At 48.8% G+C, this 15857-nt stretch overlaps 1 protein-coding gene across 1 annotated transcript in view; it reads right to left on the bottom strand.

Annotated features, from left to right (window-relative positions):
* ATP2C2 (ATPase secretory pathway Ca2+ transporting 2) overlaps positions 1-6606 on the bottom strand; it is a 76755-nt gene extending 70149 nt beyond the window's left edge. Inside the window, exon 1 of the mRNA XM_044269341.1 lies at positions 6322-6606. Within this exon, the coding sequence (XP_044125276.1) occupies positions 6322-6606 (285 nt within the window). The remainder of the gene's footprint in view (positions 1-6321) is intronic.
* Between the last annotated feature and the right edge of the window lie 9251 nt (positions 6607-15857).

Raw genomic sequence — 15857 nt, 5'->3', positions numbered from 1 at the left:
TATCTCCTGGAAGTGATGATGTGGCCCCACAGAGCCCGGGTCTCAGCATCACCCCGCCTGTCTGGGATGACCTGAAGAGACAAGGATCTGAGCAAGCCTACATCCACAGACGACCTGTGCTTAGAGCTCAGTGTATGTGCGCCAGGAGGGCTGATGCTGTATACAGGTGTATATTATATATATACTGTATTTTTTGCTTTATAAGACACACTCTTTCCTCCAAAAGTGTGTGTGGGGGGGGGGGGGGGGGGAATGGCCGTGCGTCTTATAGAGCGAACACTTGTGAGCTTACTAGTATGCATTATGTGCTGGGAGCGCTTCCGGTACTCATCCCTCCCTGGTCTTTCTTCCTCCCTGGGGCCAGCGCTGCACTGTCCAGACCCTGCACAGCATCAGGACGTAGCGCCCACAGTCAGGGCCGGAGAAGACATGGGAGCAAGAGGTCTGATGGCTCTGGCAAGGAACTCTGATTGGGGGGGGGTCTGACATTGAGGGCTGATCTGAGGTCTGAAATAAAGGGCTTATCTGAGGTCTGATGTGGGGTGTGACAATGAGGGCTGATCTGAAGTCTGATGGAGGGTCTGAAATAAAGGGCTGATCTGAGGTCTAATGGGGGGTCTGACAATGAGGGCTGATCTGAGGTCTGATGGGGGACTGATAATGAGGGCTGATCTGAGGTCTGAAATAAAGGGCTGATCTGAGGTCTGATGGGGGTCTGAAATAAAGGGCTTATCTGAGGTCTGATGTGGGGTCTGACAATGAGGGCTGATCTGAGGTCTGATGGGGGTCTGACAATGAGGGCTGATCTGAGGTCTAATGGGGACTGACAATGAGGGCTGATCTGAGGTCTGATGGGGGACTGACAATGAGGGCTGATCTGAGGTCTGATGGGGGTCTGACAATGAGGGCTGATCTGAGGTCTGATGGGGGTCTGACAATGAGGGCTGATCTGAGGTCTGATGGGGGTCTGACAATGAGGGCTGATCTGAGGTCTGATGGGGGTCTGACAATGAGGGCTGATCTGAGGTCTGATGGGGGTCTGACAATGAGGGCTGATCTGAAGTCTGATGGAGGGTCTGAAATAAAGGGCTGATCTGAGGTCTGATGGGGGACTGACAATAAGGGCTGATCTGAGGTCTGATGGGGGTCTGACAATGAGGGCTGATCTGAGGTCTGATGGGGGACTGACAATGAGGGCTGATCTGAGGTCTGAGGGGGACTGACAATGAGGGCTGATCTGAGGTCTGATGGGGGACTGACAATGAGGGCTGATCTGAGGTCTGATGGGGGTCTGACAATGAGGGCTGATCTGAGGTCTAATGGGGACTGACAATGAGGGCTGATCTGAGGTCTGATGGGGGACTGACAATGAGGGCTGATCTGAGGTCTGATGGGGGTCTGACAATGGGGGCTGATCTGAGGTCTGATGGGGGTCTGACAATGAGGGCTGATCTGAGGTCTGATGGGGGTCTGACAATGAGGGCTGATCTGAGGTCTGATGGGGGTCTGACAATGAGGGCTGATCTGAGGTCTGATGGGGGACTGACAATGAGGGCTGATCTGAGGTCTGATGGGGGTCTGACAATGAGGGCTGATCTGAGGTCTGATGGGGGTCTGACAATGAGGGCTGATCTGAGGTCTGATGGGGGTCTGACAATGAGTGCTGATCTGAGGTCTGATGGGGGTCTGACAATGAGGGCTGATCTGAGGTCTGATGGGGGACTGACAATAAGGGCTGATCTGAGGTCTGATGGGGGTCTGACAATGAGGGCTGATCTGAGGTCTGATGGGGGACTGACAATGAGGGCTGATCTGAGGTCTGATGGGGGACTGACAATGAGGGCTGATCTGAGGTCTGATGGGGGACTGACAATGAGGGCTGATCTGAGGTCTGATGGGGGTCTGACAATGAGGGCTGATCTGAGGTCTGATGGGGGACTGACAATGAGGGCTGATCTGAGGTCTGATGGGGGACTGACAATGAGGGCTGATCTGAGGTCTGATGGGGGTCTGACAATGAGGGCTGATCTGAGGTCTGATGGGGGTCTGACAATGAGGGCTGATCTGAGGTCTGATGGGGGTCTGACAATGAGGGCTGATCTGAGGTCTGATGGGGGTCTGACAATGAGGGCTGATCTGAGGTCTGATGGGGGACTGACAATGAGGGCTGATCTGAGGTCTGATGGGGGACTGACAATGAGGGCTGATCTGAGGTCTGATGGGGGACTGACAATGAGGGCTGATCTCAGTCTGACAATGAGGGCTGATCTGAAGTCTGATGGAGGGGCTGAAATAAAGGGCTGATCTGAGGTCTAATGGGGGTCTGACAATGAGGGCTGATCTGAGGTCTGATGGGGGTCTGACAATGAGGGCTGATCTGAGGTCTGATGGGGGTCTGACAATGAGGGCTGATCTGAGGTCTGATGGGGGTCTGAAATAAAGGGCTGATCTGAGGTCTAATGGGGGGTCTGACAATGAGGGCTGATCTGAGGTCTGATGGGGGTCTGACAATGAGGGCTGATCTGAGGTCTGATGGGGGACTGACAATGAGGGCTGATCTGAGGTCTGATGGGGTCTGACAATGAGGGCTGATCTGAAGTCTGATGGAGGGGCTGAAATAAAGGGCTGATCTGAGGTCTGATGGGGGTCTGAAATAAAGGGCTGATCTGAGGTCTGCCATGAAGGGCTGATATGGTGGTCTGATCCGATGTCCTGATATTTATGGGGGTCTGAACTGAGGATCTGATATGAGGTCTGATGAAAAACATTTTTTCTCTTATGTTCCTCCTCTAAAACCTGGGTTGCGTCTTATCATCAGGTGCGTCTTATAAAGCAGAAAAAAAGTTACATATGTGTGTCTAGAAGGGCTGATGCTGGAGGTGAAGGCCTCACAGCACATTCTGATTGGATTTACATTTATTTTGTCTTCATTAATAGAAATAATCAATTAACTCTTCTATTTCTGAAAGCTTCTTGCTGTGCAGCATTTTCCCACACCTGCCTAAGACTTCTGCACAGTACTATATGTATATAAATATATAGCTCACCTCAATGAATCACTACATGTAACCTCACCATATACAATGTATCACTGTTATATCCAATATATAACCTCCCTGTATACAATGTATCACTGTTATCTCTATATGTAACCTCCCTGTATACAATGTATCACTGTTATATCACTACATGTAACCTCCCCGTATACAATGTATCACTGTTATATCCCATATATAACCTCACTGTATACAATGTATCACTGTTATATCACTATATGTAACCTCCCTGTATACAATGTATCACTGTTATATCCAATATATAACCTCCCTGTATACAATGTATCACTGTTATCTCTATATGTAACCTCCCTGTATACAATGTATCACTGTTATATCTCTATATATAGCCTCCCTGTATACAATGTATCACTGTTATATCACTATATGTAACCTCCCTGTATACAATGTATCACTGTTATCTCTATATGTAACCTCACTGTATACAATGTATCACTGTTATATCACTATATGTAACCTCCCTGTATACAATGTATCACTTTTAGATCCAATATATAACCTCCCTGTATACAATGTATCACTGTTATCTCTATATGTAACCTCCCCGTATACAATGTATCACTGTTATATCCCATATGTAACCTCCCTGTATACAATGTATCACTGTTATATCCCATATATAACCTCCCTGTATACAATGTATCACTGTTCTATCCCATATGTAACCTTCCTGTATACAATGTATCACTTTTATATCCAATATATAACCTCCCTGTATACAATGTATCACTGTTATCTCTACATGTAACCTCCCCGTATACAATGTATCACTTTTATATCCCATATATAACCTCACTGTATACAATGTATCACTGTTATATCACTATATGTAACCTCACCATATACAATGTATCACTGTTATATCCCATATATAACCTCACTGTATACAATGTATCACTGTTATATCACTATATGTAACCTCACCATATACAATGTATCACTGTTATATCTCTATATGTAACCTCCCTGTATACAATGTATCACTGTTATATCACTATATGTAACCTCACTGTATACAATGTATCACTGTTATATCCCATATATAACCTCACTGTATACAATGTATCACTGCTATATCTCTATATGTAACCTCCCTGTATACAATGTATCACTGTTATATCACTATATGTAACCTCACTGTATACAATGTATCACTGTTATATCACTATATGTAACCTCACTGTATACAATGTATCACTGTTATATCCCATATATAACCTCCCTGTATACAATGTATCACTGTTATATCACTATATGTAACCTCACTGTATACAATGTATCACTGTTATATCCCATATATAACCTCACTGTATACAATGTATCACTGTTATATCTCTATATGTAACCTCCCTGTATACAATGTATTACTGTTCTATCTCTATATGTAACCTCCCTGTATACAATGTATCACTGTTATATCTCTATATGTAGCCTCACCGTATACAATGTATCACTGTTATATCCCATATGTAGCCTCACCGTATACAATGTATCACTGTTATATCTCTATATGTAACCTCCCTGTATACAATGTATCACTGTTATCTCTATATGTAACCTCCCTGTATACAATGTATCACTGTTATATCTCTATATGTAACCTCCCTGTATACAATGTATCACTGTTATATCCCATATGTAACCTCCCTGTATACAATGTATCACTGTTCTATCCCATATGTAACCTCCCTGTATACAATGTATCACTGTTATATCTCTGTATGTAACCTTCCTGTATACAATGTATCACTTTTATATCCAATATATAACCTCCCTGTATACAATGTATCACTGTTATCTCTATATGTAATCTCCCTGTATACAATGTATCACTGTTATATCACTACATGTAACATCACTGTATACAATGTATCACTTTTATATCCAATATATAACCTACCTGTATACAATGTATCACTGTTATCTCTATATGTAACCTCCCCGTATACAATGTATCACTGTTATATCCCATATATAACCTCACTGTATACAATGTATCACTGTTATATCTCTGTATGTAACCTCCCTGTATACAATGTATCACTGTTATATCTCTATATGTAACCTCCCTATATACAATGTATCACTGTTATATCCCATATATAACCTCACTGTATACAATGTATCACTGTTATATCTCTGTATGTAACCTCCCTGTATACAATGTATCACTGTTATCTCTATATGTAACCTCCCTGTATACAATGTATCACTGTTCTATCCCTATATGTAACCTCCCTGTATACAATGTATCACTGTTATATCTCTATATGTAGCCTCACCGTATACAATGTATCACTGTTCTATCCCATATGTAACCTCCCTGTATACAATGTATCACTGTTATATCTCTATATGTAACCTCCCTGTATACAATGTATCACTGTTATCTCTATATGTAACCTCCCTGTATACAATGTATCACTGTTCTATCCCTATATGTAACCTCCCTGTATACAATGTATCACTGTTATATTTCTGTATGTAACCTCCCTGTATACAATGTATCACTGTTCTATCTCGATATGTAACCTCCCTGTATACAATGTATCACTGTTCTATCCCATATGTAACCTCCCTGTATACAATGTATCACTGTTCTATCCCATATGTAACCTCCCTGTATACAATGTATCACTGTTATATCACTACATGTAACATCACTGTATACAATGTATCACTGTTCTATCTCTATATGTAACCTCCCTGTATACAATGTATCACTGTTCTATCTCGATATGTAACCTCCCTGTATACAATGTATCACTGTTATATCTCTATATGTAACCTCACTGTATACAATGTATCACTGTTATCTCTATATGTAACCTCCCTGTATACAATGTATCACTGTTATATCTCTATATGTAACCTCCCTATATACAATGTATCACTGTTATATCCCATATATAACCTCACTGTATACAATGTATCACTGTTATATCTCTGTATGTAACCTCCCTATATACAATGTATCACTGTTATATCTCTATATGTAGCCTCACCGTATACAATGTATCACTGTTCTATCCCATATGTAACCTCCCTGTATACAATGTATCACTGTTCTATCCCATATGTAACCTCACTGTATACAATGTATCACTGTTATATCCAATATATAACCTCCCTGTATACAATGTATCACTGCTATATCTCTATATGTAACCTCCCTGTATACAATGTATCACTGTTATCCCCCTGTCCGCCCACCCTGCCCGGTGCCCCCCGTGCCCGCACTCACCTCCGCCTTCAGCTCGCTGCCCCCCAGCAGATGGTATCTATGTGGCAGGCGGCGCACATTGTGCATCAGGCGCTGCAGCCGCTTCCCCCCCATGTTCCCCGGGGAGACGCGCGGCGGGTCCGGCGGGAGAGGGGCGGGGGTCTCCGGACTGTACCTGGGACAGGTGAGCGCAGCCCCGCCCTCCTCCAGCAGGTGCCGGCCCATCCCGCAGCCCGAGCACTGGGGACAGGAGGAGGAAGCCATGCCCGGAGAAGGAGGAGGAGGACGGGGAGAGCTGCTCCTCATCACCGGCCGCAGCGCGCATGTGTGGAGCCAGCACGGAGGCTGCGGCTGAGCCAAGGAGGGGTCTGCAGAGCGTCACCCCCATCAGAGCAGAGCATCACTACCCCCCAATCAGAGCAGAGCATTACTACCCCCCCAATCAGAGCAGAGCATCATCCAGATAAGAGCAGAGCATCACTAAACCGCCCCCCACACCAGTGCAGAGCATCACCCCATCAGAGCAGAGCATTACTACCCCTACCCCCCCCCCCCCCCCCCGCAATCAGAGCAGAGCATTACTACCCCCGCAATCAGAGCAGAGCATCATCCAGATAAGAGCAGAGCATCACTAAACCGCCCCCCCCCCACACCAGTGCAGAGCATCACCCCCATCAGAGCAGAGCATTACTACCCCTACCCCCCCAATCAGAGCAGAGCATCATCCAGATAAGAGCAGAGCATCACTAAACCGCCCCCCCCACACCAGTGCAGAGCATCACCCCCATCAGAGCAGAGCATCACTACCCCCCCAATCAGAGCAGAGCATCACCCCCCCCCCCCCCCATCAGTGCAGAGCATCACCCCATCAGAGCAGAGCATCATCCAGATGAGAGCAGAGCATCACTACCCCCCCCCCCCCACCACCAGTGCAGAGTATCACCCCATCAGAGCAGAGCATCATCCAGATGAGAGCAGAGCATCACTACCCCCCCCCCACCACCAGTGCAGAGCATCACCCCATCAGAGCAGAGCATCACCCCCATCAGAGCATAACTACCCCTACCCCCCCAGCAGAGCATCATCCCATCAGAGCAGAGCATCATCCAGATGAGAGCAGAGCATCACTACCCCCCATCAGTGCAGAGCATCACCCCATCAGAGCAGAGCATCACTACCTCCCCCCCAATCAGAGCATCATCCCATCAGTGTAAATAGCACAGCATAACCTCTCAATCAGTGTAAAGCATTACCCCCATGAGAGCATCACTCCCATCAGTGCAGAGCATTATCCAGATGAAAGCAGAGTATCACCCCCATCAGAGCAGAGCATCATCCAAATGAGAGCAGAGTATCACCCCCATCAGAGAAGAACATCACCCCCATCAGAGCAGAGCATCATCCAGATGAGGGCAGAGCATTACCCCGCCCCCACCCCCCCCATCAGTGTAAATAGCACAGCATAACCCCTCAATCAGTGTAAAGCATTACCCCCATCAGATTATCACTCCCCATCGGTGCAGAGCATCATCCAGATGAGAGCAGAGCATCACCCCTCATCAGTGCGGAGCATAATCCAGACAGGAGCAGAGCATGACACCCATCAGAGCAGAACTTTATGCAGATAAGGGCAGAACAACAACCCCATCGGATCCGAGTCTCACCAGCATCATCTGAACAGAACATTATTCCCATTAGTACACCAGTATCTTACCTACCATCAGCACCACTGCCCGCGCTACGGCCACACCATGGCTACATCACTGCCTGCACTACGGCCACACCATGGCTACACCACTGCCCGCGCTACGGCCACACCATGGCTACACCACTGCCCGCACTACGGCCACACCATGGCTACACCACTGCCCGCGCTACGGCCACACCATGGCTACACCCCTGCCCGCACTACAGCCACACCAGGGCTACACCACTGCCCGCACTACAGCCACACCAGGGCTACACCACTGCCCGCACTACGGCCACACCAGGGCTACACCACTGCCCGCACTACAGCCACACCAGGGCTACACCACTGCCCGCACTACAGCCACACCACAGCTACACCACTGCCCGCACTACGGCCACACCAGGGCTACACCACTGCCCGCGCTACGGCCACACCATGGATACACCACTACCCGCACTACAGCCACACCAGGGCTACACCACTGCCCGCACTACGGCCACACCATGGCTACACCCCTGCCCGCACTACAGCCACACCAGGGCTACACCACTGCCCGCACTACAGCCACACCACAGCTACACCACTGCCCGCACTACGGCCACACCAGGGCTACACCACTGCCCGCGCTACGGCCACACCATGGATACACCACTACCCGCACTACAGCCACACCAGGGCTACACCACTGCCCGCACTACGGCCACACCATGGCTACACCACTGCCCGCGCTACGGCCACACCATGGCTACACCCCTGCCCGCACTACAGCCACACCAGGGCTACACCACTGCCCGCACTACGGCCACACCACAGCTACACCACTGCCCGCACTATGGCCACACCAGGGCTACACCACTGCCCGCGCTACGGCCACACCATGGATACACCACTGCCCGCACTACAGCCACACCAGGGCTACACCACTGCCCGCACTATGGCCACACCATGGCTACACCACTGCCCGCGCTACGGCCACACCACGGCTACACCCCTGCCCGCACTACAGCCACACCACGGCTACACCCCTGCCCGCACTACGGCCACACCAGGGCTACACCACTGCCCGCACTACGGCCACACCATGGATACACCACTGCCCGCTCTACGGCCACACCATGGCTACATCACTGCCCGCGCTACGGCCACACCATGGCTACACCACTGCCCACGCTACGGCCACACCATGGCTACACCACTGCCCGCGCTACGGCCACACCAGGGCTACCCTACTGCCCGCACTACAGCCACACCAGGGCAACACCACTGCCCGCACTACAGCCACACCATGGCTACACCACTGCCCGCACTACGGCCACACCATGGCTACACCACTGCCCGCACTACGGCCACACCATGGCTACACCACTGCCCGTGCTACGGCCACACCATGGCTACACCACTGCCCACGCTATGGCCACACCAGGGCTACACCACTGCCCGCACTACGGCCACACCAGGGCTACACCACTGCACCCCAGTTTTGCATACAACATTTGAAAACCAAATCATGGGACATGTAAGGCTATGTTCACACAGCACCTCTATGCATTCTGTGGCAGAAACTGCAGGTTCTTCAGTTCCACTGGCAATGACTCGCGGTTTAGGCTACTTTCACACTTGCGGCAGTATGGATCTGACAGGTTGTTCACCCTGTTGGATCCATCCTTCCGCCGGACCGCCGCTCCGTCCCCATTGACTATAATGGGGACGGGGCAGGGCTCCGGCGCAGTACGGCAGTTCGCTGTGAGAGGCCGCCGGACTAAAAAGTCAGACATGCAGGACTTTTAGTCCGGCGGCCTTTCGCCGTGCTGCGCCGGAGCTCCGCCCCGGTCCCCATTATAGTCAATGGGGACGGAGCGGCAGTCCGGCTGCACAGCGAGATAGCGGAAGGATGGATCCGACAGGGTGAACAGCCTGTCGGATCCGTCCTGCCGCAAGTGTGAAAGTAGCCTTAGCCCCACTGAATGAATCTAAACTGCCACAATTTTCTGTGGTCGCCACACGGAAACTGCTCCAAGAATGGACCTGTGCGTTCTTGGTGCAGTCTGGAAAACTACACGTAAATAATCCATGGCCTCCCACTGAAAACAAAGGGAGGCGGCTTCAGCGCTGAAATCCATGGTGAACATAGCCGTATCCCACGATGCCACAGCGGCCATAACATAATTTACAATCCGGATCATGTGTCTGTCCTACACCGTCAGTAAGTGGAGCGTATACGTGGCATGTGACTGGTGGGGTAAGGGTTATATATAGTCCCATTATTCTGAGCAGTAACTAATATCCGGAGTCACCGCCGTGTGTGACGCCTTACCCCAGGGCCCTTTAAGAGGAAAATAGTTTACTTGTTTTCGTGATGTCAGTTGCAGTGAAGCAACATGGGCACAGGGCCCATTTTAGTTATACTGTGGATGGTACCCAGGTGTAGGAATTCCAGAGTGGTGTAGGGTGGCCTGAATGTCCTTTAATGTTTGTGCACGTGTCACGGTGCTCCTACCTGGATACACTGGACCCTAGGCGTTGGCGCCGCAGCTATGAAAAGGGGGTTTGCTGTGGAAGGGAATGATGAAATACATTGAGTCCAGACCTTGTGATGAAGTTTGAAACAGCTTTAGGCCTATTGCACACGACCGTATGGCTTTTTCAGTGTTTTGCGGTCCGTTTTTCATGGATCCGTTGTTCCGTTTTTTGTTTCAGTTGTGTTTCCGTTTCTGTTCCGTTTTTCCGTTCCGTTTTTCCGTATGGCATATACAGTATACAGTAATTACATAGATAAAATTGGGCTGGGCATAACATTTTCAATAGATGGTTCAGGAAAAAACGGAACGGAAACGGAAGACATACGGATGCATTTCCGTATGTGTTCCGTTTTTTTTGCGGATCCATTGACTTGAATGGAGCCACGGACTGTGATTTGCGGGCAATAATAGGACATGTTCTATGTTAAAACGGAACGGAAAAACGGAAATACGGAAACGGAATGCATACGGAGTACATTCCGTTTTTTTTGCGGAACCATTGAAATGAATGGTTCCGTATACGGACCGTATACGGAACGCAAAAAACGGCCAGTAAACGGGGAAAAAAAACGGCCGTGTGCAATAGGCCTTACTCTGCATAAATGTTTCTCCAGTTTCAGGCTTTGGCATTAACTTTGGCAGGCATACTCCTCCCTGCTACATCTGTTGCTCTCTGGCTCTGCTGTGCTGACAGGATAGCTGTATAATTTATCTTCTCTGGGTGCTGCAGATTCTCTTTTGTAGTCTGACTCTGAATTTTGCTATACCAGGGAGTCTCTCTCCTGGCACCTAAGGCTCCAAGCTTCTGCCTCCATATCCGGCTGAGTTGAAGGTGCTCCAGCTGGCCTGGGCAAGGCACGTCCAACAGGGACATGCACCTGCTGCCTTCCCCTAGCAGGGGGTAAACTAGACTGACTAGAACTGGACCCCACCCTGCCTGCAGCAAATGGGAAACGCCCACCACACCACAGAGGGGGGTGTTAGAATGGAAGGAAAGGTTCCACTCTATGAGACTGTAGCTCTGCCGTTTATGCTGCCACCTAATGGTGAACCAGCCATGATGCATTTGAACATAACCATTGCAAAATAGGAAATGCACATTATAAAGGACTTGGAATAAATACACAGATGACATGATATTAGACCATTAGAGATAATAGTGAGGTGCAGAAGTGGTAATGCCACTCTGGGGCGTTACATGTGCAGCACAGACAGCAGCTAGACAGGTCCGGAGTGACTCCATATGATCCTGGTAGGTTGTCACAGGTATCTGGGGCTATGCTGACTGCACTGCATCTCGCAGCTTCCAGAGGGGGTGTGGGGCATCCATAGAGCAAACACGACCATAGAGGTGCCCCAGAGCTGCTGGAGGGGCGTGGGGGTCCATAGAGTGAACACGACCATCGAGGTGGTCCCACGGCTGCTGGAGGGGCGTGGGGGGGGTCCATAGAGTGAACACGACCATCGAGGTGGTCCCACAGAGGCTCAATTGAGCTCAAGTCTGAGTAATTAGGGAGCTGGGGTCGGACTTGGAAGTCTTGCTCCTGCTCTTTCAGCTAATATCAGACATTTCTAGCCCTGTGACATCGAGTGGATTCACACCCAGATCATTGGAGCCTTCTACATGAATGAGTGACTCCTTCCCCAGACCATAACACTGCCCCCACCAGCCTGCGTCCATTATATACATGGGGCGGGGGCGCCACCATCCTCCGCTGCTCGTGAAGGGGACGCACACTGTCTCTGAGGTGATGGCGCCCCCCTGTGGCTGATCCTGTTTTCTTATAGGACGTTTCTTCGCCGCTGTCCACAATGACACCTGTGACAAGATGGTCCATCCGTGAGGGATCCGTGTCCGGTCCGTGTGTCATCCGTGTTGCATGTACATAGCTGGGCTGAGCGCCTCCTAGCGATGACCGCCGGCCGTGTTGTGTCAGTCGTCTTCACAGGCCCCAGATTTGACTGGTTGTGGTCGGTCCACACCACAATACAGGGCCACGCTCCTCTCTGTGGCATTTCTACTGACACATGATAATGAAACTCTTACCGGTAATGGGTTTTCTTTGAGCCTATGACAGCACCCATGAAGAGACCGCGTCCACCTCCTCAGGACAGGAACCAGAAACCGCTTTAAGAGAGGGACCACCCTCTCCACCTCCAGTCCTTTTCTGAGAACTAAGACATATAAGATATACACATCTCATTTTTTATTTTGGGAAGGGAATTAGCCGGGTGCTGTCATAGGCTCAAAGAAAACCCATTACCGGTAAGTGTAATCTCATTTTTCCCCCTCGCCTATGACAGCACCCATGGGAGATATAAGCGAGATCTATCTAGGGTGGGACAACGGCCTGAAGTACTTTACGGCCAAATATCAGGCCTTTATTAGAAGGCAGCTGAAGTTTATAATGTTTGAAAAAAGTATGCGGAGAACTCCATGTGGCAGCCCTCCAAATCTGCTCTATGGAAGCGGAGGCCCTCTCTGCCCAAGAGGTAGAGACTGATGTAGTAGATTGAGCCCCGAACCCCAAAGGTGGAACAGCTCCCTTGGAAGAGTATGCTAAGTAAATAGCCTGCCTGATCCATCTAGCGATAGTCTGGGAAGATGCAGCGGAGCCCCTCTTACTACCCTGAAAGCAAAGCAACAAACGAGAGGAAGACCTCTATGGCTGCGTGACCTGCAGATATGAATTAAACATCTCCTCACGTCTAAACAATGAAACTCTGATTCCTTCTCATTTTTTGGGAGAAGCACAGGAGGAGGGAAGAACTAGCTCTTGGGTACGGACACTTTTGGCAAAAAGGAAGGATCAAGAGATATAACCACCTGATCCTCCAAGATCCTTAAGTAAGGCTGGTCAATGGAAAGAGCAGCCATCACACTAACCCGTCTAGCAGAGGTAATGGCTAGGAGAAAGGCCAGCTTTAGGGAGATTATCTTAGTGGAAATGCTGGTTATCGTCTCAAAAGGATGTGACGTCAGGGCTGAAAGAACTACGTTTAGATCCCAAGGAAGACCATATCTTTGCAAATTGGGGATAATTGTGAAACTCCAGTGATGAATCTTTTTACCCAGGGGTGACCCGCTAATTTAAATTCAAATAGGGCGCTTAAGGCTGAGAGCTGCACCTTTAAAGTGCCCGGTCTAAGTTTTTTCCTCCAACCTTCCTGTAAGAAATTTAAGACAAGAGGAATAACCGGAGCCTCCAGAACATCCACTGGTTTATTGGCAAATATGCATAAAGCCCTCCAAATCCTCAAATAAATGTCAGAAGTGAACTTCTTAAGACTAGCCAACAGACCTCATCAGAGAGACCCCTTCTTTTTAGAATTTTCCTCTCAAAATGAGGGCAGTCAGATGAAGACTCTCCACTTCTTGGTGAAGGATTGGTCCCTGAGCTTGAAGACGCCGGAAAACTGGAAGAACCCAGGGGGTGGCGACTGACATTCTGCGGAGCTCTGAAAACCACACTCTCCTTGGCTAAAAGGGGGCTATCACTATAACTGTAGCACAATCTTCCCCGGTCTTTTTGTGTACTCTTAGCTACAGCTTCAGAGAGGGGAAGGCATAAAGAAGACTTCTCCAGGACTGAGCCAACACGTCTACAGCCTTCGGTTGATCCCTTGGTGACAGAGAAAAGAACCCCTCCACCTTTCTGTTTGACCTGGTGGCAAAGAGGTCTATTTCCAGGACGCCCCATAAGGCCGAGATTTTGTTGAAAATCCCCTGATCTAGGGACCACTCGCTCTGGCATAGATGATGACGGCTGAGGAAATCTGCTTCTACGTTGTCTACCCCTGCAGAAAGAGATAGGAGAAAATCCTCCGCTAGCCTGAAAATCTGGTGGCTTAGAGTCATCAGACTTTGAGCTCTGGTACCACCCTGCTTGTTGATATGGGCAACTGCTGTCATATTGTCGGAGTAGATCCTGACATTTCTGCCCCTGATTAACGGAAGACTCTTAGTCAATGCTAATCTGATAGCATTCAGTTCTCAGAAATTTTGAGACTGGGTACGGGAAACGAAGTCCCAGGTTCCCTGCAGTAGCAGAGACTCTACATGGGCTCTCCAACCGAAGGGGCTGGCATCCGTGGTCACAGAGAGAACTGCATCTCTGTGCCAGGGAACATCCTTTTGTAGATTGTGAAGATTCATCCACCACTCTAGAGAAAGCAACGTCTGGGATGATAGCTGAAACTCCCGATCCAGAGCGAGAGAGTACGCCTGTCCCAAACCTCCAGAATCTGAAGGGGCCTTGAGTGGTACTGGGCCCATTCCACTCCTGGAATCACGGCAGTCATCAGCCCCAGCACCGACATGGCTTCTCTTAGGGAAACTACCTGCAGAGAAAGAAGGTTCTGAATCCTTGAGGAGATCAGCAGAGCTTTGTGTAAGGGCAAAATACACCTCTGGGACTTTGAATCCAAGATCACCCCCCAAAAAGTGCACTTTTGACTCGGTTGCAAACTGGACTTTTCTAAGCTTATCTCCCATCCTAGTTTGTCCAGAACCTTTCTCAACCAGGTAATCTGTACTTCCAAGATATGATCTGACTGGGCGAGGAGTAGAAAATCATCTAGATAGGGAATTATCACCAAGTCCTTCTCTCTCACATGAGCCATCATCTCTGCAATGATCTTCGTAAAAACCCTTGGGGCCTGAGACAGTCCAAAGGGAAGGGCCTGAAATTGGGCATGCATAAATTCGCTCTCTAAGAGAACTGCTTCTCTCAAAAACCTTTGGTGGTGGAGATGGATAGGAACATGATAAGCATCCCTGAGATCTACTGTGGCCATGTAACAATCTGGGAAGAGGTAGTTCACTGCTGACCTGATGGATTCCATCCAAAAAATTTCGTACACTAAAAAACGGTTCAGACATTTTAAGTTTATTATGGTACGAAAAGAACCATTCAGTTTTTTTACAAGAAAAAGAGTTGAGTAAAATCCTCTTGCCTCTTTTTGCTTTGGAACCTCCACCAATACATTTTTTGCTAATAGGGAATAAACCTCTGAAATAATGGCTGGCCGCCTTGTGGGGTCTGCACGATAATCTGTCGGAAGCCTCTGAAAATTTTATTTTAAGCCTTCTTTTATAATAGCATTTATCCGTGGGCTGTTGGAGATTTTTTGCCACTGACTTGAAAAGTGAGACAGACGACCACCCACCGGAGGCCTGGCGTCATTGAGGCTGCTTTTTCAGGCCTCTGCCCCGGAAGAAAAAAAAACAACTTAGACTTTTTTGCCGCTCTTGTATATTGTCTAGATCTTTCTCTTTGACTGATGGAAGGAAAACCCCTCTTTTTATCAGAGGCCTTCTCAAGAAGATCGTCGTGGACCGGGCCAAA

Source organism: Bufo gargarizans, chromosome 10 (assembly GCF_014858855.1).
Source record: "Bufo gargarizans isolate SCDJY-AF-19 chromosome 10, ASM1485885v1, whole genome shotgun sequence".
NCBI classification, from domain to species: domain Eukaryota; kingdom Metazoa; phylum Chordata; class Amphibia; order Anura; family Bufonidae; genus Bufo; species Bufo gargarizans.
Note: the sequence above shows the minus strand (reverse complement) of the source record. Positions and strands in the feature narration are given on the sequence as shown.